Below are 25,273 nucleotides of genomic sequence, written 5' to 3' on the forward strand. Positions count from 1 at the left end.
TGAAAAAATCTTGAACATGCAGCACAGACACTCTAGCAGAGGGCTACTTGATCTACTACCCTGGCCTTTGAAAAAGAACTGGTCTCAATAGATTTCTTTAAAAAGCCCCCTGCTAGAGACAGTTTTGCATGTTTGAGACAGTTGTTTTTTTCCCAAAGTGTTGCTCCACTGCATATTCAGTACCTTCAAACAGAGGGGAAGTAGGTAACAGCACTGCTGCTGCCAGATTTGACAAACTAGCAAGTGCTGAGAACCAGCAATCTAGAACAAACTGTTTCTCAAAAGGAAAGCTATGCTCTAGCAGTTGCTACCTGGTTAAAACAGTGCCTACAAACAATACCTTTACTTCCATTTTACTATGTGTGAATAGACCTGTAACATTTCATTGCATGCATTGACTAGAGAAACTAAGTTGCATTGTCCCTTTGAGCAGGAATTTCTACTTAAAACACAGCTCCTCTTTAAAAATGGTCAGAACTGAAGTGCAGCTTATCTAATCTGTTTTACCCATTACCTTCGCAAGTGGATCACAACTGTTGGCTACGACACTCACTGTTTTCAACCAGTAAGTGCTACAGTGCTTCCCATCTGCAGGCACGCTCTGCGGTTAGGTAGGAAGCAGTCCCCCTGGCTTCGCAGACAGTCAAGGCATTGGACGTGGCAACCCCCACCAGGTTCTCTCTACTGTGACTGTTTGACAAGGCGGAAGGCTTCTAGGAACTCGTTGAAGTCGATGTTTCCATCCTTATTGAAATCAATGCTGCGAACTAAGTCGTTGATGCCATCATCCGTTAGTTCAATGTTCATGTGGGAGCTGAACAGCTTCCAGGTTTGGTGGAACTCCTCAAATGAGATGAGACCTGTGGAGAAGGAAGACACAGCCACCTCAGCGCAAGGTCACCAGCGGCACTGCTGCCAGTCAGTCCCTGCTCAGCACGCAAGGAGGGACCCCTGCTCGGGTTTGATCTCTCGTCCCACCCCTGCTGCCTGCATACCCTACAGGAAGGAAAGAAATCACTCGTAATCCACTTTTCATGTGCTGCAACTAAATTTCCTAGTGTGCAGAACACTGGCTAAAATACAACTTAAAGCAGTAAAGAGACATAATATAATTTGGGAGAACAAAAGAAGGCAAAGGCTGTTGTATTTTCTCGTTCCCAAAGTAATTTGGTGGAGATGACTGCTTGAAAGCAGGTACCTCTCAAGATCCTGAGTACACTGCATTACTGTCATGGCTCTCATCAGGATTTTTGTTCTGCTGAACGCCTCCAGAACAAATAATTATTAATTCTCTACCTGAACTGCACACAGTCCTTCAAAAATGCATCATGTTTGTGGTAACATGCAATGACATTTCAGAAGCTCTTGCAACAATGACCCCAACTGAGGGAGGAGAAAGACCCAAGCCTTAAACCATTAAATAAAAATGCTTTCATACATACTAAAGGGAGCCCAAAAGTAGAATGGATTACAATGCAGTGACCAATGCCCCCTGCTTACCTGAATGATCTCTGTCTATGATCCTGAATATGGTCTCCAAGTTGGATCTGTTTCGATAAATGACTTCCAGCAAGCTCGACTGGATGTGCTGAAAGACAACATGGTCACACTCCTTGTACCCTTTCTGACAGCTCTCTGCTTTCTCTGAGCAGTTATTGCAGACCTTCCCATAAACAGAAACAGAAATGTTTACTGCTCTCAAGAGTTTGCCAGCAATGCAGTTTGCATCATGTGTGACTTACGAAACAGGTTTGTGATGACTGGACCCTCTGTGCAACTCTGCGTTACAGCACATCAGCAACCTATCGCTTCCAAACAGAGCTTTTCTGGGTTAATGGAGAAGGCGGTGACTTGGGCTACGTTTTTTTAACCATCGCAGAGTTGGTTTTGCTGAGCGTAATTAAGAAATTGTGACTAAGAGAATGGAATATAGTTTTCCTGCATCCAAAAATACCTCTAGGTTTTGATTTCACATGCATCATCTATTTCTACAATGGACTGAACGCCTCTGGACTACTTCAATTCATGCAAGCTTTTCCATGGACTTCAGTGTGATTTTGGATTATACAGGAACCGGAACCATCCACTCTCCTTTCGTACCATACTTGGTTCCACCTGCTAGGGATCTCATGAGCTGCTTTGCATTGTGCTTTGTTGCAAGGGGGTGAGCCCTTACCTCTTGGCTCCGCTGCTCCATGGCCAGGTCATCAAGCCAGGACTTGTACTCCAGCATGCCGTCCGCCGTGCTGCGCACCAGCTGCGGTCTCAGCATTCGCCAGGGCAATCCCAGGTGCAAGACTGACTCCACTGCCGTCGCCCAGTTGCTCAGCGTGATCCTTCCTGTAAGGAAAAGGGAAAGCCATGGAGACCTCTGAGAGACCGGCAGCTGAAAGCACATGAAGGCAAAGTAAAAAGCCTACAGCAGTACGCATACCCCGTCTACCACGCTCCTGGCAGCAACAGTGTCATTTCTCCGTGGCACACTTGACCACTTTGGTACAGGAAAAAATCCTACATGGCTGTATGGACATGAGCCACTGCAGGCACAAGTGCACTCACTGCTCTGCCCAGCCTCAGCAAGCTTTTCATCATTGCAGGGCCATGGGGCTGCAAACATCTGAATGATGGGAAGAGACTAACTTTGGATATTTCATTATAAATTTGTGGCCTACAGCCAGGCTCACCCTGCAGATCACGGCCTACACAACTGCACTAGTACTTCCTCAGTGACCCAGGAACATGGAAAAGCCCCTAGTTTAGCAGCTGCTTTAACAGCTGAACTGGACTTCTGCGAACAATTTTGCTGCTGGGGAAGAAAGCAGTTCTACCCGCAAGAAAGCAGTTCTGCCAGCTGCTGTGTCCCTCTTCTCCCCTGGCCCACAAACGGACAGATCTCAGCAACATGTCTCAGTCGCTGCACCAGCAGAGCACTCCTGGCTGCCAGAGAATTATGGACTCTCAGTTCCTTCCTTAAGGCTCTGACAGAGGCAGCTGCCACAGAGGACATCCTTCACTTTCCTCTTCCAGTGATTTTAGACTCCAGGGATGAAGGGGCTCTAGAGACCACCCAGCCCTTCCTAAGTGACACGTGACAGACATGTTCCAGGTCATCTTTTCCAATGCTTCATCAATACTCCTGTTCCAAAGAGTTCTCCTAGTACCAAGCCTAAATTGCTACACAACAGGCTAATCACCTCTTGCTTCTCTGACACCCCCTAATTATAATGCCACTCTAAGGCATTAACAGGTTCCCAACAGAGACACTGAATAACAGCAAATGAGACCAACACTGTAGCAAGGTCTGACACAGCCTCCCCCGTGACAGTCACTGACAACTATCAGTGCAGAGCCTCCCAACCAGCCACACGCTCAACTTAGCTGCTTCAACACTGTCCTACCAGGGAATTAACCTGAGTGTCCCTTGGCTCAGATTTACCCGTATTGTCCTTATCGTAGGCCTTGAATGCGCTGATGAGGGCTGAGGTGTGAGCAAAGAGCTTTTCCCGCAAGGCTCGGAAGGCTGACTCCTCTACTCTGCTGATTCTGGAGGATGCGGAAAAGAGGGAAGCACATTAAGGACTTGCCACAAAGCACAAGAGAAGCTGCACCTTCCCAGTCCGCTGGCCTCTCCATGGATTACCCAGACCCTCGCACAACTGCTCTGCACAGCTACAGCTGCATCTCAGTGCTCGTGACAAGGTACTGCATGCCTGGAGCACAGTTCCCCACAGCTGATGCAGTGAATCCCTGCGTCAATTTGTGAAGTAACAAAGCAGAAGGGAACCTCGGCGAGGGTCAAAAGTTAAAACTCAACATTGAAAAGAGAAGCTGGAAAATCAGCAGTCTAAAAAAAACTCCCCTTCTGATCTTGTAACGCTTCCTCCTCAACCCTTGAGCCTCCCTCAGTAATTTCTGCACAAAGCTTGAATCCTCCTCTAGCGCTGTTATTTAGTAAATCAAGCTGTGAAAGTTCAGCTCCGGAGTCAAACTTTCTCAAAGCTCCCAAAGTTTTCCCTTTCGGAATTTTGACTTGGTGAATACAGAGCAACCGGAAAGCCTTGCCTTTGGGTCATAGTGAGAGTATGGGCTGTCTTGTTCGCTTGGTACTGAACAAAATGGGGGACGAGGTCCGGTCCCAGCTTCACATAGGCTCCCCTGTTGCTGCCAATCTCATAGTAGTTTGAGGCCGAAAATATGGTCAGCACCTAACCTCCAAAAAAGAGAGGCATTTACAGTCAGTTCCTACGTCCTCTATTATATATACATGTATCAGTGAAAACAACACAACCAATCCCATCTGGAATCAACAGACTGTGAAAGTGCCATGTTTTATGTGGAAACAGAAGAGCGAGGTGGTGGCTGGCCTGGAAGGCTTACCGGTGCGAGGTCCTTGAGGGCAGCACTGGTTTCATGTGGATCTGGCCACACGCTGGGCTTCTGTGATTTCACTGTACTCTCCCGACAAACTACCACTCTTCACTGCAGTGAGCGGAGTCAAAAGTGCCCCTGTTGAAGTCACTGAAGTGACCCTGAATCTTCTGAGAGCAAAACTTTGCTGCAGCAGCTTAGTAACACCCTTTTGTATGTCATCTTCAGAAATAGCTGCATTAAACAGGGGCAATGGCACAAATGGGTTCAGATCTTTTCTCAGCTACCACGCACAAGGACGTGCTTTGCCTGCACAACAGATGCCCCCAACAGAGTAGATGGCTCCAAACTGTCCTGACGTAAGACCTCAGCTGGGAACACACTTCAGTAACTCCCAATAAGGCTGTTTGACGGTTCTGTATGTACTTAACAAAGCCCCATTGGAAGAAATATAGCGCTGAGACAAGCCACCACAGAAACCCCACCCTGGCAGGATGGAAACCCAAGTATCCTTCACGCCATCCCCCTCACCAACCTTCCGGTTGTGACAGAACTCGTAGCCCTCTTGCTTGCACTCGTGGGAGCGGATGAGGAACTGCAAGTTGTACTTCTCAAGGATCTTCCCCGTCACGTCAGGCCCAAAGTAGCAGCCACCACCTCGCACCGTATTTACTCTGCAGCCCTCCTGAGGCATGGGGTCACTCCACAGAATGTCCAAAATCTGAAAGGATTGGAAAAGTTCCCTGAATAAAGTGTACCCAGCAGATATCACCCATCAAAGTTTAGTAAGCAAATACAGCTCTATCTCTGAATCCCTCCCTGGACTGGTGCTATTACGATAGTGCAGGGAAACAGAGATGTTTCCGGCATCCCAGCTGAACCACCATACTGCTCCACAGGACTGTCACAGACCTGGTCCACCACAGAGGTGACGAGATTGTTGGCCTGGAGCTACAGGCACACCCAAAGTGCCTGGGGGAAGAGGGATGTCCATAAATTGGGCCTGATACAAGCTTTCCCTTTGCTGCCTCTGAGGTTTCAAAGAGCCTTGTCTGTCCTCCTCCATCCCAAAACACAGGCCCCAAGGCAAGAACACCCAGCAGATCCCGAGGCCATGAGCAGGCTTAGTATTAAACTCCTTTGCTCTCTAGCCAGGACATTCCGCAGCCTCCAGTAATGTAAGTGCGTGCTGAGTCAGTAACAACTATTTGGATTAAAGTTTAATCTCTTTAACCCTGACCTCAATATATAGCTTTATGCTGATAAGGTGTGCAATGCCGGGATGTAACATGAAGTAAGTAACGATCGTTTCAGAGCACACAGAAGGGGCAGGGCAGCCTAGCTAAAACCACAAATTCAGTCTGCTCTTAGTACCCAAGATCACGACTCACTCATCAGCAAATGACGTGCTCGTTCATCACCTACAGAGCTGACTTCAGATACCCCATGTACACAGTAAGCGATATAACCACTGGGCTCTACAGTCAGTCTTGTCTATTATTTCTCTCCCCTGCAGTTAGTCAAGAAAACCTGTTGCCCCGCTCTATGCCTGAACAGCAGTTTTATTTATACAACAACAGATGAGTGCTGTGCTAGGGGCAAACGCTGGGACAGAGCCTTGAGCACAGAAAGCCGAAAGCCCAGTGAAGAGGCTGACTCGCAAGGGCAGGAGAAAGGCGCCAGCAGAACGGCCTGCTAGCACCAGTCTTGTACGCAGCCTACATTCTTCTCCATGACTCTCGTGCACAGCTCTCCATTTGCTAGGGAACCATGCCGCAGGATGGGCTGGATGTAGCGCAGGTGTCTAACGAAACGTCCCCAAGCAGCAGAGATCATGTGCTCACAGTACAGCCCTTCCTGACAACTTACCACTGAATGATCAACACGAGGCTGTTTCGGGGTACAGAGCAGTAGGTACAAAATACCACAAACCCCATTAGCCTGCCCACTGTCACTTCGACACTGAGTTGCTCCTTAACTCCACTACACAAAGCAGCAAAAATCTCTCTGCAGAGAGGTCTGTGCACTGACCCACATATTTTGCACTGAGATTCCTCATAACAGAGAACAAACCTGCAGGATGCACCCACAGTCCACCGAGCTGAGGGCCCCGCTCAGACTACTCACCTGCTTCCATTCCTCCTGGCGAGTCCAGCATGGCCCATCCAAATCAGTCAAGGAGACCACGCTGGAATAGGTGAGCTCCTCCTCCTCTGACTCGCTGATGTCCACCAGCTTGCGGCACCACTCGATTTGCTCCTGCACCGTCTGCCGGACCCACCTGGAGAACTCCAGCCTGTTAGCCATGCTGGGAGCCTGGCCTGGCTGGAGCTGCGGAGATAAACCGGGGGCTGCCTCGTTGCCTGCTGGGTCAGCCTCTACTTTGCTCTCCCCGTTTATTTCCTGTACTTCCACATTTCTATTCGACTCCTTTCTTTTCTTCCCTCTTAATACAGAAATAAACTGAAAGTGGTAAGAGAGAAAAGAGAGACGGTCACACCGCTTGGAAACCTACATCTCCAGTTCTAACATCTTCCACTGGCAGACTGTCAAGTGACCCAAATCTCTGAGCCTCAATTCCCTTTGCTGCCATCAAACGCTGATTAATTGTGGGAGGTTACTAGTGCCGTCCTCTTGGATGTGCCATTCTTGATTTACAGCTGGGGCCCCACATCCATCCTGACTACAGATCTATCTCTTCATTGACTTTATGCTGCTCAGACATTTCACAAAAGGTAGAGTACATGGATTTAATCTGCAGTGGGAACTAGACGGCAGAATGAGGGAAGGACTGATGCCTAATGCAACTGCTTGTCATTACATTTGGAGAAGGGAAGTAGTTTTCTCAACCAGAAAGTGAGGCAGAGACAAGTTAAACGGCTTGCCAAAATCCTTCTGGAAATCTAGAGGGAAAAACAGGCTAAGGAACCGTGGCACAAAGTCTCATCATCACTATGTTTTTACAGTCAGCACCAGCACATCTATTTACCCATGCCATTACCCACCACTTCCCTGGCTACGATCCTTGTGTCTTCCAGAAGCCAAGAATGCTTCTTCCCTTCACACGTCCTGCACACACACTATGAAACCAAAGCGATCCACTCCAAGCCTGTACCTAAACACGATTTGTCTAGGAAGACCATCCTTTAGATTTGTCTCATCAGCAGCCAAGCTGGCATGTAGAAATAAGCTCCTCACCACAAATCAGCAACACTGTTGTCTCTTGCAATATGTAGGAAGTAAAACCTACTTTGTTCCTTTGAATTTTCTCAAGCATGTCCAGGTCGGTGGTGTCAGAGATGCCCCCATGTATAATGAGGACTTTCTGATCAATCAGGGTGGCCAGGGGAAGCCAGCAGAAGACATTCTGAATCATCTTCAAGATTTTCTTCCCATGCACCTAGGAGGACAGGTCAGAAAGGAAAAGATGATGCATCAAGCCTTCGAAGTCCGCGTCTCACGTGGTAAAGCAGACAAAAACGTATGCCTACCTTGTATTTCTGCATTACTTCCTTGGTGAAACCGTAGCTAAAGGAACAGGAGAAAGGAAGTTCAGTGGGATTTTGCAGCGACACCCTTGACATCGCAATCAGCCCCACACAGAACCCGTACCGTAAGTTGACCATGTGGTCCTCATGGTTCCCGCGGTTGAGATGAACCTCCTTTGGATAGATCAAGAGGAAGGTAAAGAGGACGATGAGGATCTCGAGGGACTGTTTGCCTCTGTCTACGAAGTCCCCGTTGAACACGTAGGACTTGGAAGGGGAAGGAAGGCCATTCTGTAAAAGCAAGGAACAGGTGGATGTTACAAGAGAGGCCTCCCCATGATCTCCATATACCTCCCCGCCCAGCTGCACATTCTGTCACTCCTGCTCCAGGTTACCTTATACAATAGATCCTGACTCTTATTTTTATCCTGTAGGCTCCCAGTGGCAAATGCACTGAAAAGGGAAAGCTGGCAGTCAGGAAGGGCTGCCATTGATATCGGCACTTACAAAAATGACCGCTGGCTCTTCCCAAACGTACGTGTATATCAGATTTCAAAGTCAGCAAGGGAATAAGCTGCTGCTTTGTGAAGCCACTTAAAACCAATCAAATTGACCTGGAGAATCGCACGTGAAGGACCGAATTTTGCAAACACTTCTCAGCATGACCCATGCGATACCTCTCACAATGCCTGGCCAGCCTCCCTCTCCAAATACGGTGCCTACCTTATAAAATATGAGGAACAAGTCATCCAGCTGGCCGTGCAAGTCTCCTAACAGGCACAAAAAGACAAGTCACAGTATGTTTACCTTTAACTTAAAAAAACACCAATAAATAACTTCCTATGAAGTATCTCCTCTGTAAATTAATGACCACTGAAATACTTTGGGAAGTCCAAGGTACAAGTTTCCTTACACTGAGGCAATGTGCCGGAAGGAAAAGGACGTCATGTAGAGGCTTGAGCTAAAGCCTGAGAAGGACAGCGAAAAACCTACACCAGCTTCTGAAGACTCTGATTCAGAAGCTTTGTTCATGTATCTCTTACGATGACACAACATGGGGCAAGAAACGGTTTGATGACTTTGATGATTACATGGGAGAAAGCTTTGCATACAAAATAATAATCAAACTAAATTCTCCTGTCACATGATATTAGAGAGAGAGGTTTGTTTTCCAGAAACTGACTGCATGCAAAATCTGTGCTAAGTACATATTTTTCAGGAATATCTCAAAGTTTAAACATTAGTCCTAGAGCAAGAAAATAGTGGTGAAAAGCTTTGTCTCTTTCAAATTTACTTGATAGGGCTCAAAGACTTGTTAGTATTCTGGATCTGAATGCATACGCTGCTGCTAATGAAGACTCAGCCAAAACAGCTCCAGGACTTGGTTGTTTAAATAATCCCAGGCCACAGAACAGGACAGAAAATGACTGAATTTTGAGGCCCGTCCTCGACTGGGTGCAGTTTCTGTGATTTAGTAAAATGACTCCAAGTTTAGGGTGACAGAACAAAGACAAATTTGAATCCAGTTGAAAAATTCTTTAAATCTTTGCTGTAATGTATAACAATTTTAAGAGCCACGGGCTATAATTATCACCCTTCATCTTCCCTTAGACAAATGTATATCCTTATATTTTCTGCTCATATCTCCTCCTCTCCTTGCATTTTTATAATCACCGTGACAGCACCACTGCTGCAGTAGGCTATGCAAGCTGAACGCTACCATCTAGGAGCAGGGTTTGTTAATGATGTATCCTAAAATCTCTCATGGAAGCCCAACGCAGACTACAAATAGACAAACCACCTTCCCTCAACACCCCTATCCCCTTCCAGACCAAGCAGAAATAGGGCCATGATGCAGACTTGCTCCCTCCAGTCTTCAAGCTAGTCTTCGCAGCAGCTCAAATACAGCTTTGTAGGGTAAACCCAGATATTTTAGACAGCCCCACTTGCCTCTCAATGCAACACGCATTTTGCTTACGGACTGCACTTGTGTTCCACACTCAGTACAGACGAGGGCATCATGCTCACGCTACCATTTCATACTTTCCCACCCCTTCCACGTGAGCGTTCTGCCCCAGAGACTGCGCAGTGCCTTCCCACCCAGACATACCGCACACGGTGACCTCCTCGCTATAGCAGGTGGACACATGGCTGATGTTTGGCAACTGCTTGAGGTGCTTCCTGGTCTCATGCAGAAGGTTTAAGACATAGCGAGCGTGGAGCTGCTACTAGGAGAAAGCGAAGGGATTAAAGCAGGAAATCAGTGACCTCTGAGCAGCAACGCAGCTCTGTCTGTCTGCAAAGGCCCCAAGGACCCACCACGATAGCCCAGATGGCAGGAATTCTCACTGGGACGACACTCGGTGCTGACCCTACGGGCTTACAAACAAGACGAGGCAAATACTGGACAACAGCAGGACGGAAGAGACTCGCCCAAAGCAGCCCAGCCTCGGCACTGGCAGGGCTGGCAAGAGAACCCAGCAGCCCTAGCACCCTGTGGTCAAGGCTATATCCGCTAGGCAACACCACCTCCAAGAGCAGCCAAAATTCCAGCCCAGTATCACAGGTAAGAAGCTGCTCCTCTAGATCTTTCTTAGCCCTTTCCACTTTAAACCAGGCCGTGAGCTGCCGTGTGTCCTGCAGAAATATGTTCGCTCAAAGCCAGGGTGCAGGCATTTAATATTAGTCAAGACACTAGATAGATACCTTTGTTTTAGAAGTCGTTTGGTTTGGAGAAGGGATGTTTTGGCCTATTTTGCAGTTCAGCACCTTGACTGAGGGATGGCAGCAGAACACTGCAATTGTACGAGGACTTGTCTTGTTAGCGCTGCTGAATTGGTACAGGACTTCCTCATCAAAAAACTCACATTTTACATTTTAGATATGAGTTAAAGTTGCATGGCACAAAACATAATTTTAACCAGCTGTTTCCATCTGGGCCATCCTATACTTTTTTACAACTTGAGGAATTGCAACAAAAAATGACAGAATGTTTCAGCACGGACTGTTGTGGGGTTTTTTCCTTTTAAAATGAAATTCAGTTTAATATTGGCACACACGTATTAAAAGTTTTCAGTTTTGTCAGAACTGCATTTTCAGAAAGGAAAAAAGTTCCTATGGCAGGAGGAAATACCATATCATTTCCATCCCCCTTTGCTTAACAGCCTGCCAGCTCATTATACTCCAACCAGCTTAGCTTGTTAGGATGGCTAAAACCAAATTATCTATCCTACACCCTGCGTAGAGGAGGGGAAAGCGTGGTTCCTTTTGGGATCCTTACTTGTTTCTGTTTGAAAGCTTCCAGCAAGGCAGTCGCGTGGTCAGGAAGGAGTGGGAAAGAGAGACGGGGTCCAGTGTAGGAGTCTGGCACCTCCATGGATTCATAGTCACAGTATTTTTCCAGCTCTGCCTCTTTGAAGCTTTCCCCACTTATGAACATGCGACTGATAAAATCCCCTGGATGGCAGATTGGTTGGTTTGATTGTTTTTTTAAAAAGAGAAAGAGGCAAGAAAAAGTTAGGTTAGCTCAATACAGCATTCTAGTAATTTGCTAAAGAAAAGCTGTTTGGTTAGGCTAGAGCTCATGAGCAATGGCAGTGGTGGAAGCTAGCTCTTAGTTTGACACCGCCACAGAATTTGCAGTGGGGAAAAGGCTGCAGGGACAAGTTTCCGTGTGCTATGTGTCGGGCCATGCTGGCCGCTACGCTAGTTTGTGCAAAACTCTGGTAGAGCCAGATGGACATTGGTTGCCGTGGCTAATTGAAATCTTATTTTCAATGACATGCAAAAGCAAACTGTATAATAAAGACCTGTCTCCTAGGTACCACTGTTTTTTCTAAGCTTGCACATACATTCTCAGTGTTGCACAAAATTTGTATAAATACTCATTGTTTTTATATTGCTGTAACATCTCAGAGCCCAACTCCAGGAACAGGACATTATTGTCCTGTTTTATACAGACACTGAAAAAAAATCTTCCTCCACAGAGCTTTGCTGTAAAATATGTGGGGTGGTTGTGAGAAAAAGGGTGGCAGTTTGAAAGGAAGGAGCGAGGATTTCAGCAGGTTATGGTCAGCGAAGTAAGTAATTTTGACTTACTACCATCAGATTTCAGAGTTAAGCTCATTAGCAAGTTTCCAGCACTAAGAAATAACATATAATGCTCTCTGCAGTTTCAAGAAGATACTGTATTGGTTCCCACAGCACTTCTCCTGACCGCCCCCCTCCCAATTGTCAGAGAGACTAAATATAAATAAAGTAGATACCCTAGAGCACAGTTCCCTAAAGATGGATTCTCTCGCTTCAGAAATGGACTCTGCAAAGCCGTGGTTACCAGGGATCACTGAAAAAAAGGCAGATTTCTAATACTGCTCTTAGAAAACATACTGAGCTTTTATTCCTCCTTCCAGCTCCTAAGGAGCAGGAATTGCCCCACATCCCTCGCACAGCTCTGACAGTCTCCAGACAATTCGCTCCCTATCCAAATTCCTGATGCCATCGCTCTTTAAACTCTCTTGGTCCCCTTAGCCATCCTGAAGGGCCAGCACTGAGCAATGAATCAATACAGGGTGCAACCTTCTGAGCTGCTTGTGCCACGTCTACAAACGGCACATAGAAACTTACTCTCTCTACTGCTGCTTGGTGTGAAGTGGTCCATGAGGTAACTGAAGAAGTTGTGAAGCTGCAAGAAGAGAGAGAGCCCATCATCATTCACCCTGGAATGAAATTCTGCAGAGTGGCAACTTAACATGATCTACTTTCTGGAAGTATTATCTATGCCCTTCTCGTGTTGTCTGGTATGTACAACAAATCATAGTCTATCAGTTCTAGTTTTGAATATCTTGTGATGAAGTCAAAAAAGTAGCTTTACCTTCAGCCATATAGACAGAAGTACACCTATAAGCCCTCCCTCTCCCTCCCCCACAGCTGGGCAACCATATAAGAGAATATTAATCAAAGTTAAAGTCTAACAAACCAACTAGGCTTGCCTGTTGTGTTCAGACTCAGGAAAAAAAAAATTAAATGGTCCTTATGGCTTTCTTCCAACGCTCATTACTTAGGGTTTCAGCAGACATGAGCAGGCAGGAAATCAATAGGTTAAAAAGGGGCAGGAAACCCAGTCCTTGGCCCGCTGAAGCACTTACAGGGTTACCAGCCAGACGCCAGAAACAAGTGAGTCTGTGACACAGAAACCACCCTCCTATGTATTTTCCTACACACTTTTTTCCTTGGCACCTTACCTTGATCTGATCCTGCTCGCAAGCGTACTCAATGGATTGAAAGATTCTCCAGGTGCAACGTCGGCGCATTTCCAGCCGAGCAACGTAGCGCCGATACCACCGTTGGATCAAGACGGCTGCCTTGAAAGCTAGGGGACAAAACCAGAACCAAGCTGCTGAGCTGCGGTGGCTGCAGCTGAGGTACCCTGCTACCGCTCCTTTCCCGACCCTGAAAATTGAAGAGGGACCTTTCTTTCTCCGGAGCAAGTGTTCAGGAAAGGTGTTCTCATGCCTAACTACTAAGGGTAACAAAACACCCACTTCTTTTCACCACATTGCAAGAGGTTGATCTGACCCTGCCTGACCAGAGACTTCTGAAGCAATTCTAACCATCGCTGCTGGCTCCTCAGCACCACTGTTAACAACTTATTAGGGCCTAGAGATCCAAACATGTTCTTCAGTATTAATAGACAATTTCCCCTCTTTCTATCTACCTTGTTCATTTTCATGTCTGCTTTCCGTCTAGGTACTGGGGCTTCAGGAAACAAGAGATTTGACTGAGGCCACACAAGGAGTTGGGGGAAAACAAGACACCGAGTCCCCTTCCAGAGCCTTAAAAATAATGGGGCTTCCTTTAAGCCAGATAAATACCTCAGCTTTTGCAGTTCTGGACAAACTTCAGAAGGGATCTATTCTAGCATAAATGTTAACATACCACTACCTTGGAATAAAATAAAGACAAAATTAACACCCGCAGTGAAAAGAGGGAGACAGATCTTTGGGCACTTAATGACACAGAAGGAATGAAATGCCAGGAATCTCCAGGTGCCTGGTAGTGGTTCAGTCCACAGCCAGCACTGGCACCAGGCTCTTCCCTCCAAATGATGGCTATTTGCCCTGATCTTTAAAACAAAACGATTCCTCTGCATTTCCCCAATTCCAGTGTTTTTCATTAAAAGATTATTTCAGATGGGGTGTGTGCATATTTAAAGTGAAGTACTGGGGTGTGTGCATATTTAAAGTGAAGTACATTGGCGCAGTTTCCCATTTCCTTTCTCAGGTTCTGCCACAGAGCTTTATGTACCTCTAGAAACTCTTCCATCCTCCTTAGCTGGTCTTGACCACAGTGGGACTGCCTGGTTACTTTACAGCACCTTGCCAACCAGCTCTGCTACTTGGCATCTCTCTTTTCATTACACTCTGTGTCCCTTCCTGTTCATTTCTGGAGCCCTACCTAGAGCCCTACATTTAAAACATTTTCTAACAATGCTTCTCTGTGTCATCTTTAGCTGAGGGAGGAAGGGATGACTGCTCTATCTACGGGCTGGCCCCAAAATCAAATGGAGACGACAGAGTTACAGAGTTAGCTCTGCTGCAGAAGCTTGTATTCCCTTGGCATCTGGTTTGTGAGAGAGCACTGCCGTGTTCACCAAAGGAGGGAGAGCAGTGGGGGGTGGGGGGTGGAAAAACCTTATTAAAAAGTTGGAAATCCCCCACCCCTACCCCAAAGGCTGCTCAGTGCTAGCAAGAGACAAAGAGATCACATTATATTCAATTAGCTTGCATTAATTATATAGCATAAACCACCCTTCAGGTACTTCAGCAGGAAACATTGATCTTTACCTAAAGAAGATATCCTGATGGCTTATGTATTGAAAATAATAATCGTTCTAAATTATGTTACTGTTACAGCACTAGGAGCTGCAGAGCACAAAAAAGGAAGAGCTATTGCTGTGGTGCAGCTGGGGAACCAAGCCACAGTGAAGTCATGGGCAAGAAGGTAAGACTTGGCTAGCCTTAATTCAAGAATAATTTATGTATTCTTTGCCTGAGCCTTATATCTTGTTGAGAAAACGCTTACTGATCTGCTGGGCTATGAAAAAATAAAAAAGGCTGACTTTTTTTCCTGCAGTTTGGTGCTCCTGGTGCTATCTCTTCAAGCCTCCTTTATAACAGACCCAACACTAGCTGCCTCACTCCCTGTACAGTAATTTGGCTGGCATGTAACCAGAATCACAGTCACAATCACTCTCTAAAATAAAGAGCTTCTAAATATCTTGCATTCCCCTAACAGTGGATAAATGCCCAATTACTGCGGTAGGAGTCAGGTGTATTTCAACTGAATCCCGAGCAGAAATTCATAGTTATGACTCCACATATACCAATGAAAACTAGATCCTTTGAAACGTTAAAAATAAAACCTATGAAAGACTCGTTATCCAGTGCACAATGAGCATATATACCACCATCCATGGCATTTTAAGCTCCAGATGGGCAAGGCATTGGTTTTTTTACACTACTTTTACAGAGACTGGCTCTGCAACTGAAAAAGCCAGGTATTGTAATTTACCAGCTTACCTGGGTGGGATTCATCTGGCAGTGTTTGTACTAGTTTAGAAAAAAATAATAAAAAAGGAAGAGAAAGAGATTTATCCACATTTTATGAGGCTCCAAGCAGTAAACTGAATCATACATCATCGTATAAGCTACTGAAAGCATGCCAAAGTGGCACCGCTCAAACTCTCAAACTAAAATATGCCTGTTCATGCTAGCAGTATCGTTCACAAATCAGCTTACAGGAGGGAGTCTGCACCCTCTCTCGGGTTCCCCATCCCCTTCTTCACTCAAGTGCAGGGCTGGTTTAGCAGAGCTCTGCTGGATATGCTTTCCCTAGGGAACAGGCTCTGGGCCTTGTACGAGGGGGACAGGACATCGCCTGGCACGTTATACTTGGGTGGAAAGTCCTAAGCACCTCCACATCTGCAGATGAGCAGATCTGAAGGATTTTGAGAACCAGATGCAAGAAATTCAGAGAGGTTTTACTGTCATGGGAAACTGTCGATGAGGTATCAGATCTAATGCAGAGTTTTAAACAACTAGTGTTATGTTACACTCTGTTTGTTATAGACAAGCCATTCTCATAAAATAGCCCTGAACTTTTGGGGCAAGTCCATGGTTCTCTGGTGCTATAGGCAATACACAAGTCTAACTTACTTAAAAAAAAGGTGGATTTTTTCAACAAAGAAAAATTACAAACAAAAAAGGCTGAGTCACAACTGTGTCCCTGCTTTCTTCATTTCTAAATGCAATCACTATTTTTCCTTTCATAGCACTTGCAAACGGTTTGCACCATGCTGCTGTTCTGCCAATGCTGATGACTGAATGATTCAAGCAACAAAGTAATCTGTTTACTTTTTTACACTTCCTTATGCATAAAGTCTCACTCATAAACTCCCTTTGTTCCATAGCAGACCTAAGCACACACCCAGAACATTGATAACTATCATACAGAGGGTTTCATAAGAGTAAATCGTGACAGCTTCAAGAGCCATGAAAAGTCTAGTTTATTAGCAGAGATTAAGAGCATTGCGCTGATGCAATTAGAAAAAAAGCACACTTTCTGCTTTTCAGCCTCTCTTAGCCACACCATCTTACCTTCTTTAGAACCAGATTTATTTTGGCTTTGCTAATGCTTCTGCTTTATCAGTCCTGCGCCGCTAACAGAGTCTTTAAAAACAGAGTCCACCAGAAGCAGCAGGTGATACCATCTATCTCGCTGTCAGCACACGACAACACGTGCATTAGCCAGCAATTGATTAATCCATCGGATGCTAGTTCTAACAGAATTGCTTTTTGCTGCTTCATTTCTGGTCAGGTTTTGGGTGATTTTAATCTAATCCTGGTCTAAATAGCTGTTATTTTCTCAAGCCTGTTAGTCTTCTGCCTGACAGCTGAGACTCCTTGTCACAGGATACTGAAAGACATAACTTCACCTCAATACTATCAAGAAAACCAGGTAACTCAGAAAAGAAACACATCCACTGCAACCTCCCAACAGCACATGCAGGAGCAGACAGGAAAAGATTACTTTTCAAAGAATCACTTACCATTTTCAGACTTCTGCAGGGAGTACTTGTAGTTGGCATTTACAGAACTACCAGATCCCATGTTCTCCAACCAATGCTCCTAGAATGTTGCAGGCTGGCCCAGTATCACCGAAACCACGAGAGAGATACAGGAAAGACCATTCGGTCAGAATCAAAACAGCTGCAACATGTCCCACAGTGCTGAGAATCTATAATTAAATATATTAACATTTAAGATCAACGCGCAGATGGCCTCTCTTGTGCCCAAGTACATCTTCCACTACCAGTTTTTTCCAGCTACTTTGTTGTCTTCTAGACAATCTGAGATGAGGATTTCTGTCTCACTGTTTTAAATTTCAAGTCAGCTATATAAATAGGAATCATTTTGGCATCTTGTCTAATTGTATAAAAATAGCAGACATTGTATATCTAGGCAATGTAATTTTATGGTAGATGTATAAATCGGGCATTCAGGTACTCTCACAATGCTTCACGTGTCTAATTTTAGGCTCCTATCTCTTAGCAATACAGCAGTCTTTGACCTTGTGGGATAATTGCTGAGGTGACTTAGAAATTAGAACTTATATTCACACTTTTAGGTAAGGCACAGCATTGAAGAAGCTCCCCAGGTGGAATGCGGCTGACATGTAAGGAATCCATTCCATGGGAGTTCCCTAGGCCTGCAACCTTAGATGTCGGTAACGCCAGGGGAACTTGGTGTGCTGACTCGAAGAGGCGCTGCCCGGAGGGTGGAGCAGTGTGGAGATGCCGTGGCCAGGCTCTGCAATTATATGGGAACTTAAAGGTGTCATGGAACTGATAAGCTGCATATTTACTACCCTGGGCCAACAGCCTGCCACGTTTTTGACAAAATGCTGTCCTTTTGGTGAACTTTGCTCATTATAACATCATTATAATACCAAAACACACCTCCATCCCAAAAGCTACCCGCCTCCAAGGTGCGACCACCCCTCACTGAGCTTGCGCACTGAATTTTTCTAGCTTATACCTTTAAAAGCGAAGCGAGAAAACTTTACACCAATCCTAAACAAAGGTATGTATGACTAGAATCACTCAAGCTCCACCCGAAAGGTGAAAAATAATATAAAATGGCTTAAGAGAAAGAGAATGTTAGGGAAGACACCATCGTGTACCACTTTGACATTTGGGATCAGTCAACAGGCTGAGCCTCTCTTCCCCCCCATCGGGACGCCTTTGGGTAAGAGTCAAACACTTGGTTATACCAAGCGCCTCCGCGGAAAACTTAGAAATCTCTATATAGAGTCGCTTTATTATCTTTTAACGCGTTTGTGTCCGGCCGTGTTACTCATATTCTAGATACACGCGTTTGTGTCCGGCCGCGATACTCATATTCTTGATATACGCGTTTGTGTCCGGCCATGTTACTCATACTCATATTCTTGGTATTTGCATGTGCTTTTCAGACAGTGCATTTATCACCGGTAATCCAAAGAATCTATGTGTCTGTTGCTCTAATAAACTGCACTCTTCACTGATCTGGCCGTGATAGTTCCTTCAACACGACTAGACTGGGGGTGTAAAATTAATGCTGTCGCCTTAGCGAAAGCCCTGAGAGGGCTCTGGTTCTGATAAGTGGCTATACACACAGTCCTTAGAAAATAAACCGTTGACCAAGTCTGAGACTAAGACTGGACCTAGCCGCACCTAGACTCCTCTCTAAGAAGGAGTTTAGAAAGCAAGGGGGTCCTGTCTGAACCTCGTGACTCAACGGGAGGGTTTCCCCCCCAGCCGCTCCTCAAATTCCTATTTGTATGCGACAATAACTCTTAACGCAACAGACCTGAGCCTTCATTTCAGATGCTACAATAAAATAATCGTGATTGAGCTCTGAAAGCAGACTCGGAATCCTCCGAATCCTCAAGCTACCTCCCCCCTTCCTCATGCACAGCTGAAGCACCTGGGTGAAGGTGCTAAAATACTACACGTGACTGCACGTGGGAGGCAGTCGTACACTGTATCGTACACAGGGGAAAAAATGTTTTTCAGTACTGATCAGGAACTATAAAAGTCATTAAGTTGATTCATTAACGATCAGTATATGCAGACAAATATTCACGCGTATAGCCATCTGTGAAGGATAACTCTCATTATGAGGGATGAACACACAGATGGTATTTAAATGTATTTGCAGTACCACAGCTAGAGGGGAGATAAGTCTAAAAAACAATTAGCTATCATAAGAAAATAATCAGCTTTGTTAAACACTGCTTTCCTTCACCTCGTGGATCTGCTTGAGTGTGGGAGCATATTATACCATCAATTGCTCGGATCCTGGCCGGTATAAAAGGACAGGACAGCCAGACTTTTGTAACCTCACTGCTGCGGAACGCTGTGGTCAGAGCAACCGGATTCTATTTCAAGATTAGGTCAAATTCTGAAATCTTTCACTTTGAGGACAACCAGAATGTCGTTCACAGTCAGACATGCTTCCTCTGAAAAAAAACCCAGTCACGTAGGAAAAACAAAACTCCACGTACTACTGCCAAAGTGGTCCCAGGCTGTATCACATAAGAATTATACAGATTTTTATTCTAACCCAGAACCAGGGGAGGAGAAAGCTGAGAAAGGGAGGGAAGGAAATAAACACCTGTAAAAATGTTAAGCCTGGTGCTGGCGGGAGACCACAGCTCAAAGGATTTTGAAGGGTCAGGACAGTGTGACTACAGAGGCACTTCTTCCCAGCAGAGGGAAAAGTCCTTCTCCTTTTCTCACTTCCCGCAATCCTTTTGCATCCTTCAACCTCTTTACACCTAACCCACGTCTTTCCTCTCAAAATAGCTACGGATCTGCACAAACACTAATTGAAGGACACGTCCGGTGTTGTATAAGGTGCCTGTGTGCAGTGTTTGCTCAGGAAGATGAGCCGTGCTAAGCAACATTTCAGCATAGAAAGTTTCTAAGGCAGATGAAATGCTGAAATTCTCTACCTTGCCCGGGATGCCGAATTGCACAATGGCATCTTCACAATAACTGGGTGACGCAACAGGAGGATACGTAGCAATGCTCGCAACAAAATACCAATCACTCTAGTTTTATTCTAACCACATTATTTCATATCAGTGTCAGAAATGGCCTGAAATCAGTGCTGAATTATGCCCAGTTACATCCAGTACTTTATGGCCTTTGTGCTTAAATAATGCAGTATTCTGACAACTTTTCAGATTATTAACTACTCAAATGGACAATTGCACACAAAACTCGGAATACCTAGCATTTAAGGCTCTTATTTGTAACCTCCCGTACCAGGCAAATCCCATTCCAGGAAAAACAAATTTTCAAGCTCAGAATTTCTCAGTATAGACTTATAACTCCCATCTGGCTATCCAAAGAAGAATTTCTATTCAAAAGACACAAATCTGAAGATTTCAGCAAGTATTAGCTCTCCAGAAAAGGGCTGATACGAATGATTTGCTGTGTATCGAGAGCTTCCTTTACAAACAGTCATCCCCAAGCACCTCCACGTACTGCATTCCGGTATAACCTGGCAGGGCAGACTGAAACAGCATGGCACAGGTTCCTTGCAGATGAAATGACACCAGAAGACACACTCCAGCTACTAATGGGAATTCAGTCCACAGGACCAGATTCAAGCCAGTCCCAAGAAAAAACCCTGAAACATGGTTAGTGTAGACAACTGTTCCTCCACACTGGAGGTCAACACAGTCTGCGTGCCTGGCCGTATAGGAACCGGACAGCTTAGGAACCGGACAGTACCAGCTTCAAAGGAAGACAGATGCTTCAGCTTTTTGGAATAGGTGGGTGCCTTTAAAGGTACCTTTAAAAATGCAAACGTGAGGAAAAAAATCCTTTTTCAGGAACTAAAACACTTCCAGATCACTTTTAAAAAATGGAGAACAAATTTGAAGCAAGCACTCAAGTACAGAGTTAGGTACTTTGCTTGCTTAGGATGCATTCAGGGGTACTGCCTATCTCTTTTGATAAAATGTGACCTTGGATTTGAGAGCACCTTTGGAGACGCAGAATAAAACTTTTCCTCATTTCCCTCCTTCCCCGCAAAACAAGCAAGCATTTGTTATTTGGACAGCCCTACTTTAAACATAAATTTTGGCCATCCATACCAAGGGATGGTCTAGTATTCGTGTGCCCTAGGAGCACCTGCAGACAGCAAGCACAGGCAACAGCACGTACCTATTTATCTTATCGTGAACGGTCTTGTCAACAGGTCTCTCCCAAGCAATTCCTGGAGCTGCCAACCTTTTCACTTCATTACCCTCAGATTTTTCTGAGGGCCACAGCCTGAGCAAAGGAGTGCACAGCAGGAAACCAGAGACTCCAATGGAATCAAACCTGTTTCAAGGGTGAGAGGAGCGAGGAAGGAATAGAGCCAGTCCAACTGCTCAGCACTTCTGATCCTTCCTCATCCACCCAATGGTATGCACCCCTCCCGTTCCTAAAATCCTGTACCCAAGAAAAAGAAAAGGAACGAGGGCCCATACAGACACAGCCTGGAAGATCTGATGAAGTTGAACAGTGGCATAATCTCAAATACAGGCTGTAATAAACAACCAGGTGAGACAAAATGATGCAGCTAGGAAACAGCCGGCTACAGCCTGCTCCTTTCTCACCTTGCTCTTGGCCACCATTGCCCTCCTGCAGAGATGTTTACATTTTCTCTGGTGCAGCTAGAAAGCCTCTAAAACAGGCTTTCCCCACGCCTTCTGAGAAGCTGCAATACATTCGTATGAGCTCTCCCGTGGTATACGCTGCTGCATAGAGCATCTGCCAGCAAACATGCATGCCAAGTAAAGCAAGGTGATAAAACCCGCTATATGCACTTACACCAGGGCAGAACTAAACCACCACCAAAAAAAGCATGGACTCGAGCACACATGGATGTGGACAACTAACAGAACAACAAAGTTCAGTGCCTCAGTAGAAGACGGCAAACACATAGAAAAGATGCACTTTCCCTGTTCACCAGAGTTAGCGTTCTAAAGGCAGGAGAAACGTGTAAACAGCCAGACTCCACGTATACCTCCCAAGCCAACACATAATATACTTGTTTTTGCAACTCTTAAAACGCAAGCTGGTGACTCATTTAATAATACCATATAATGCCACGTAAAACTCATTAAAGGAAAACTTGCACAAATCCATTTGTGTCAACCACCCCAAAACAAGAACAACAAAAGCCCAGGTAAATTTCCTGGCTTACTGTAAATATTATTTTAACTCCTTCAAAACCAAAGCAAGCGACAGCATTTTGAATCAAATCCTACACTGTCACATCACTGAGCTTGTCCACATTACAGATCTGTGCAGAATTTGGTGCTCCACCCATGTGAATCAAAGGCTTCCTGCAAGGAACACTGAAGCTAACGCGAAGCTAAGTCCAAAACAACAGGGCTCCTAGGAGAGATGACACACTTCACGTATCACGTGCACAACTGAATCCCCACTAACTGGACCATTTTATAGACATTTGGACAACTGAGGGACGAGAGGAGCAGAATCCAGAAGGCAATGAGAGGATACAACAGACTTACTGAAAGTTTCCTAGAAAAAAACTGAAAAACAGGGAAACAGAAATTTTAAGTTCTGATAAAAGAAAAACAGCAACAGTTTGTTTAAGAGCTACAGATGAATTAAAAAAAAAAATTCAATTACTTCTCCCAAGAATAAAAATGCTAGCTAGCACTAGGGAAAGTCATGATCCTGCCTTGCCCTCCTAGAGTAAATACCTATGTATGTCCCACGTGTACATCAGGCTTGGCATGTCTCGTAGCTGGAAACGAGATGGTGAAATTTGTTTTATTTTACACATGCACTGGCCTCTGCACCTGCACAGTTACTGCAGTGCCAAAAAGGAGAATTTCGGATAGAAAACTCCCAACTGCAGTTTTGTACAGCTTGACGTATAAAAAGGACATCTCACCTCAAACTATGGGTGCCGAGTAACTACTTCTGAACACAAAACATCGTTACAGAGAAATAAAAAGAAAAATGCAACTTACCTTGCCACCAATTTCTAACTTTTGGATTTATTAAGATAAACACAATAGAAGCTCCTCACTTTCTAAATTTTTGTTTCTATTCAGTACCCAAAGTGATCAATAATCTCTGAAGTGATTTGCTTGATTAGAGATTCAGAAACTCCTCCTCAGAATCTAAATTATCAAGTAAGCTGTTCCCTTGGGCACGCAGCAGAAAGTGCCATGTCTTTCAGCACTGGCAGCATGGAGCGTGTGTGCTGTTCTGCAACAAGTGCAGACTTCGGTTTATTTACTGCACACTTGTTTTGAGCAGCCTTAAGAATCCTCTCCCATGTGATGCTTAAGAATGGCTACAGATCTGAAGTGGATTAGGATTACTGAAGAGGATTATGAATGAGAAATACAGTATGTTGGCCTCTCTCATCTTAAGAGTCAGCTCTTACACACTTTCAAGTTGCCTTTTGCTAAATGCAAACTTCTGAAGGAAAAAGAATTAAAGGTTTCACCCATTCCCTATGTTGGGCTGAAAAATCTTTTGGGCTTTGTAGCTAGGGAATCTGTACTGCAGAAACAAAAGGATGGAAGAAGCAAGGATAATGTATTTAACTTAGTTCTATTTAATTACTTAACAATTCTAAGTCATGAATCTGACTGGGCTTGAGAAAGCAGAACAGCTATTTTACTTCCCAGTCTCTAAAAAGCGGACACACAAAGCAGATGAAATCACAAACAGAAGGACGATCAGCAAGCAATTCAAACAACTACAAACGATTCTCCTTTTTTAAAAGCCAAACGAGATCCCACAAAACACCCAAACCCTCCAAAACCAATCAGCGCTACATTTTAATGTTTCCAGCATTGTTAAGATGGTTTTATTTAAAGTATTAACAATCCCGTCTCTCTGTATTTTTATCAAATTTCAATTCTTACATGAAAGCAGCTCAACACATTTCACAGGTTAAATCATCTAGTTTGTGAGACATGTCATTTACCACTTTCTCAGTGTTTATATTTTTAGCATGTCATTAAACTAAGACCAGAAAGTTAGAGATCCTTCCAGTTAGCAAAAAAAAAAAAAAAAAACAAACAGTATGCAAGCTGGCATATGGGCTTCATTTTGTTGGCAGTCAGGATGTCTGAACATTTATAAACAGATTAAATGCAAGGCTTTTTTTAAGAAAATAATTTAAAAGAACAAAAGCAAAGAAAATTAGACTTTTTCAAATCTAGTTTCCTTTCTTGTTTAAAACTCAAAACACCCCCCACATTTCAATAATCTGCTCTGTGCCTGGGCCTGAGCAAGTTCTGAACAGCTGATGAGACATGAACAGGACAGGAGCTGACAACTGTTCCATGAATATTCATGGCTACCAAATAATTATACGCTCCAGATCTGTTTGTACACATTGAAACAAATACATTTGATGAAATTTATATACCACTGCGAATCTGGGCACACCACTGCTAGAAGATAATCAGCCTAACACTGCTGAGGTGAAGAAAACTATGCAAAATTATACCTGTAAGGATCCTTTTGTCTTTACTTGTGGGTGCCTGTTACATAAAGAAAACCTGCTGGGATCAGGAGTCAGTGCCTGCTCTGTGAATTAAAGCAATGTCGTTCTGAAATCTCAACGATATCGTGACCGCTGTTATTTACATCTTCCTCCAGGAAGTCTCTGTTTTTCAAATTTATCATTCTGGCATATGACTGCTAACATCAGTGTACAAACTGGGTCAAGGCAAAGCTTGCAGCGCGTTTATCCAGGCAGAAGTAGAGGATGCAGGTAAGTAGGTTATGACACTTAGACAGACTCAGCGCAAGGAGATAAAGGGCCCACATCTCCAGAAAGCTGTCTCAGGAACAGTTTGCATAACCCGTGCACAAATACTGCCCGCGACATTGTGCATATGGGGAAATGGTGCTCTAACCTAACATTCTGATCATACCTTCTTCTCCAACATAAAATTCTCAGTGGCATTAGCAGGAATTTTGTCCAGTGAAGAATGGGACCTCTAAGCTTTATGTGAAGGTATCCACTGCTCTGGACTCTTTAAATCCTTCTGTATTTCTGGGGTGCTCCCAAGAAGTGCCTCAATTCAATATGCAGTCACTGCACAACCCGACAAACCAAAAAACCCCTCTGCACTATAGAAATTAGTTGTAAACTTTCTGTTGAAGGCAACTTTCAAATATGTAAAAGGAAAACCATCCTTTTTCTAACCTCACTGCTATCCCATCACAAGCTTCTCCCATCTATTGGGGGGAAAAGCCTGTACTAGCACACCTCCTAAAACAGCTGCCCATTTCTGATGGATAAAGCACCATGGTGTAC

General features: G+C 44.7%; 1 protein-coding gene and 1 long non-coding RNA gene across 3 annotated transcripts; one reads left to right on the top strand and one right to left on the bottom strand.

The window, feature by feature from the left end:
- Positions 1–169: 169 nt before the first annotated feature.
- Positions 170–17,024, bottom strand: PPEF2 (protein phosphatase with EF-hand domain 2). The gene is made up of 16 exons (XM_072863438.1): positions 16,963–17,024; positions 13,097–13,224; positions 12,480–12,537; positions 11,137–11,312; positions 9,967–10,081; positions 8,580–8,626; positions 7,981–8,147; positions 7,860–7,896; positions 7,619–7,768; positions 6,496–6,831; positions 4,904–5,089; positions 4,063–4,205; positions 3,437–3,543; positions 2,177–2,340; positions 1,501–1,588; positions 170–860 (listed from the first exon to the last, which is right to left on the bottom strand). The coding sequence occupies exons 1-16, from the start codon at positions 17,021–17,023 to the stop codon at positions 682–684; spliced, it is 2,142 nt and encodes a 713-aa protein (XP_072719539.1). The 5' UTR covers position 17,024; the 3' UTR covers positions 170–681.
- LOC140652548 (uncharacterized) lies at positions 6,699–18,438 on the top strand. Of its 2 annotated transcripts, none has more exons than XR_012042846.1 (3): positions 6,699–10,422; positions 14,768–14,855; positions 16,186–18,438. It is a non-coding gene; the product is annotated as an uncharacterized lncRNA (long non-coding RNA). The 2 variants fall into 2 exon arrangements; XR_012042847.1 differs by having other exon boundaries at positions 17,541–18,438.
- Positions 18,439–25,273: the final 6,835 nt, after the last annotated feature.

Source organism: Ciconia boyciana, chromosome 5 (assembly GCF_034638445.1).
Source record: "Ciconia boyciana chromosome 5, ASM3463844v1, whole genome shotgun sequence".
NCBI classification, from domain to species: domain Eukaryota; kingdom Metazoa; phylum Chordata; class Aves; order Ciconiiformes; family Ciconiidae; genus Ciconia; species Ciconia boyciana.

Coding starts and splice junctions, on each gene's coding strand:
- PPEF2 (XM_072863438.1), bottom strand. CDS start 17,023: ATGGGATCTGGTAGTTCTGTAAATGCCAACTACAAGTACTCCCTGCAG. Junction 10,082..11,136: donor AAGCTTTCAAACAGAAACAA/GTAAGGATCCCA, acceptor TTCTCCTAGTAG/CAGCTCCACGCTCGCTATGT. Junction 5,090..6,495: donor GCCAGGAGGAATGGAAGCAG/GTGAGTAGTCTG, acceptor CAATCCTTTCAG/ATTTTGGACATTCTGTGGAG.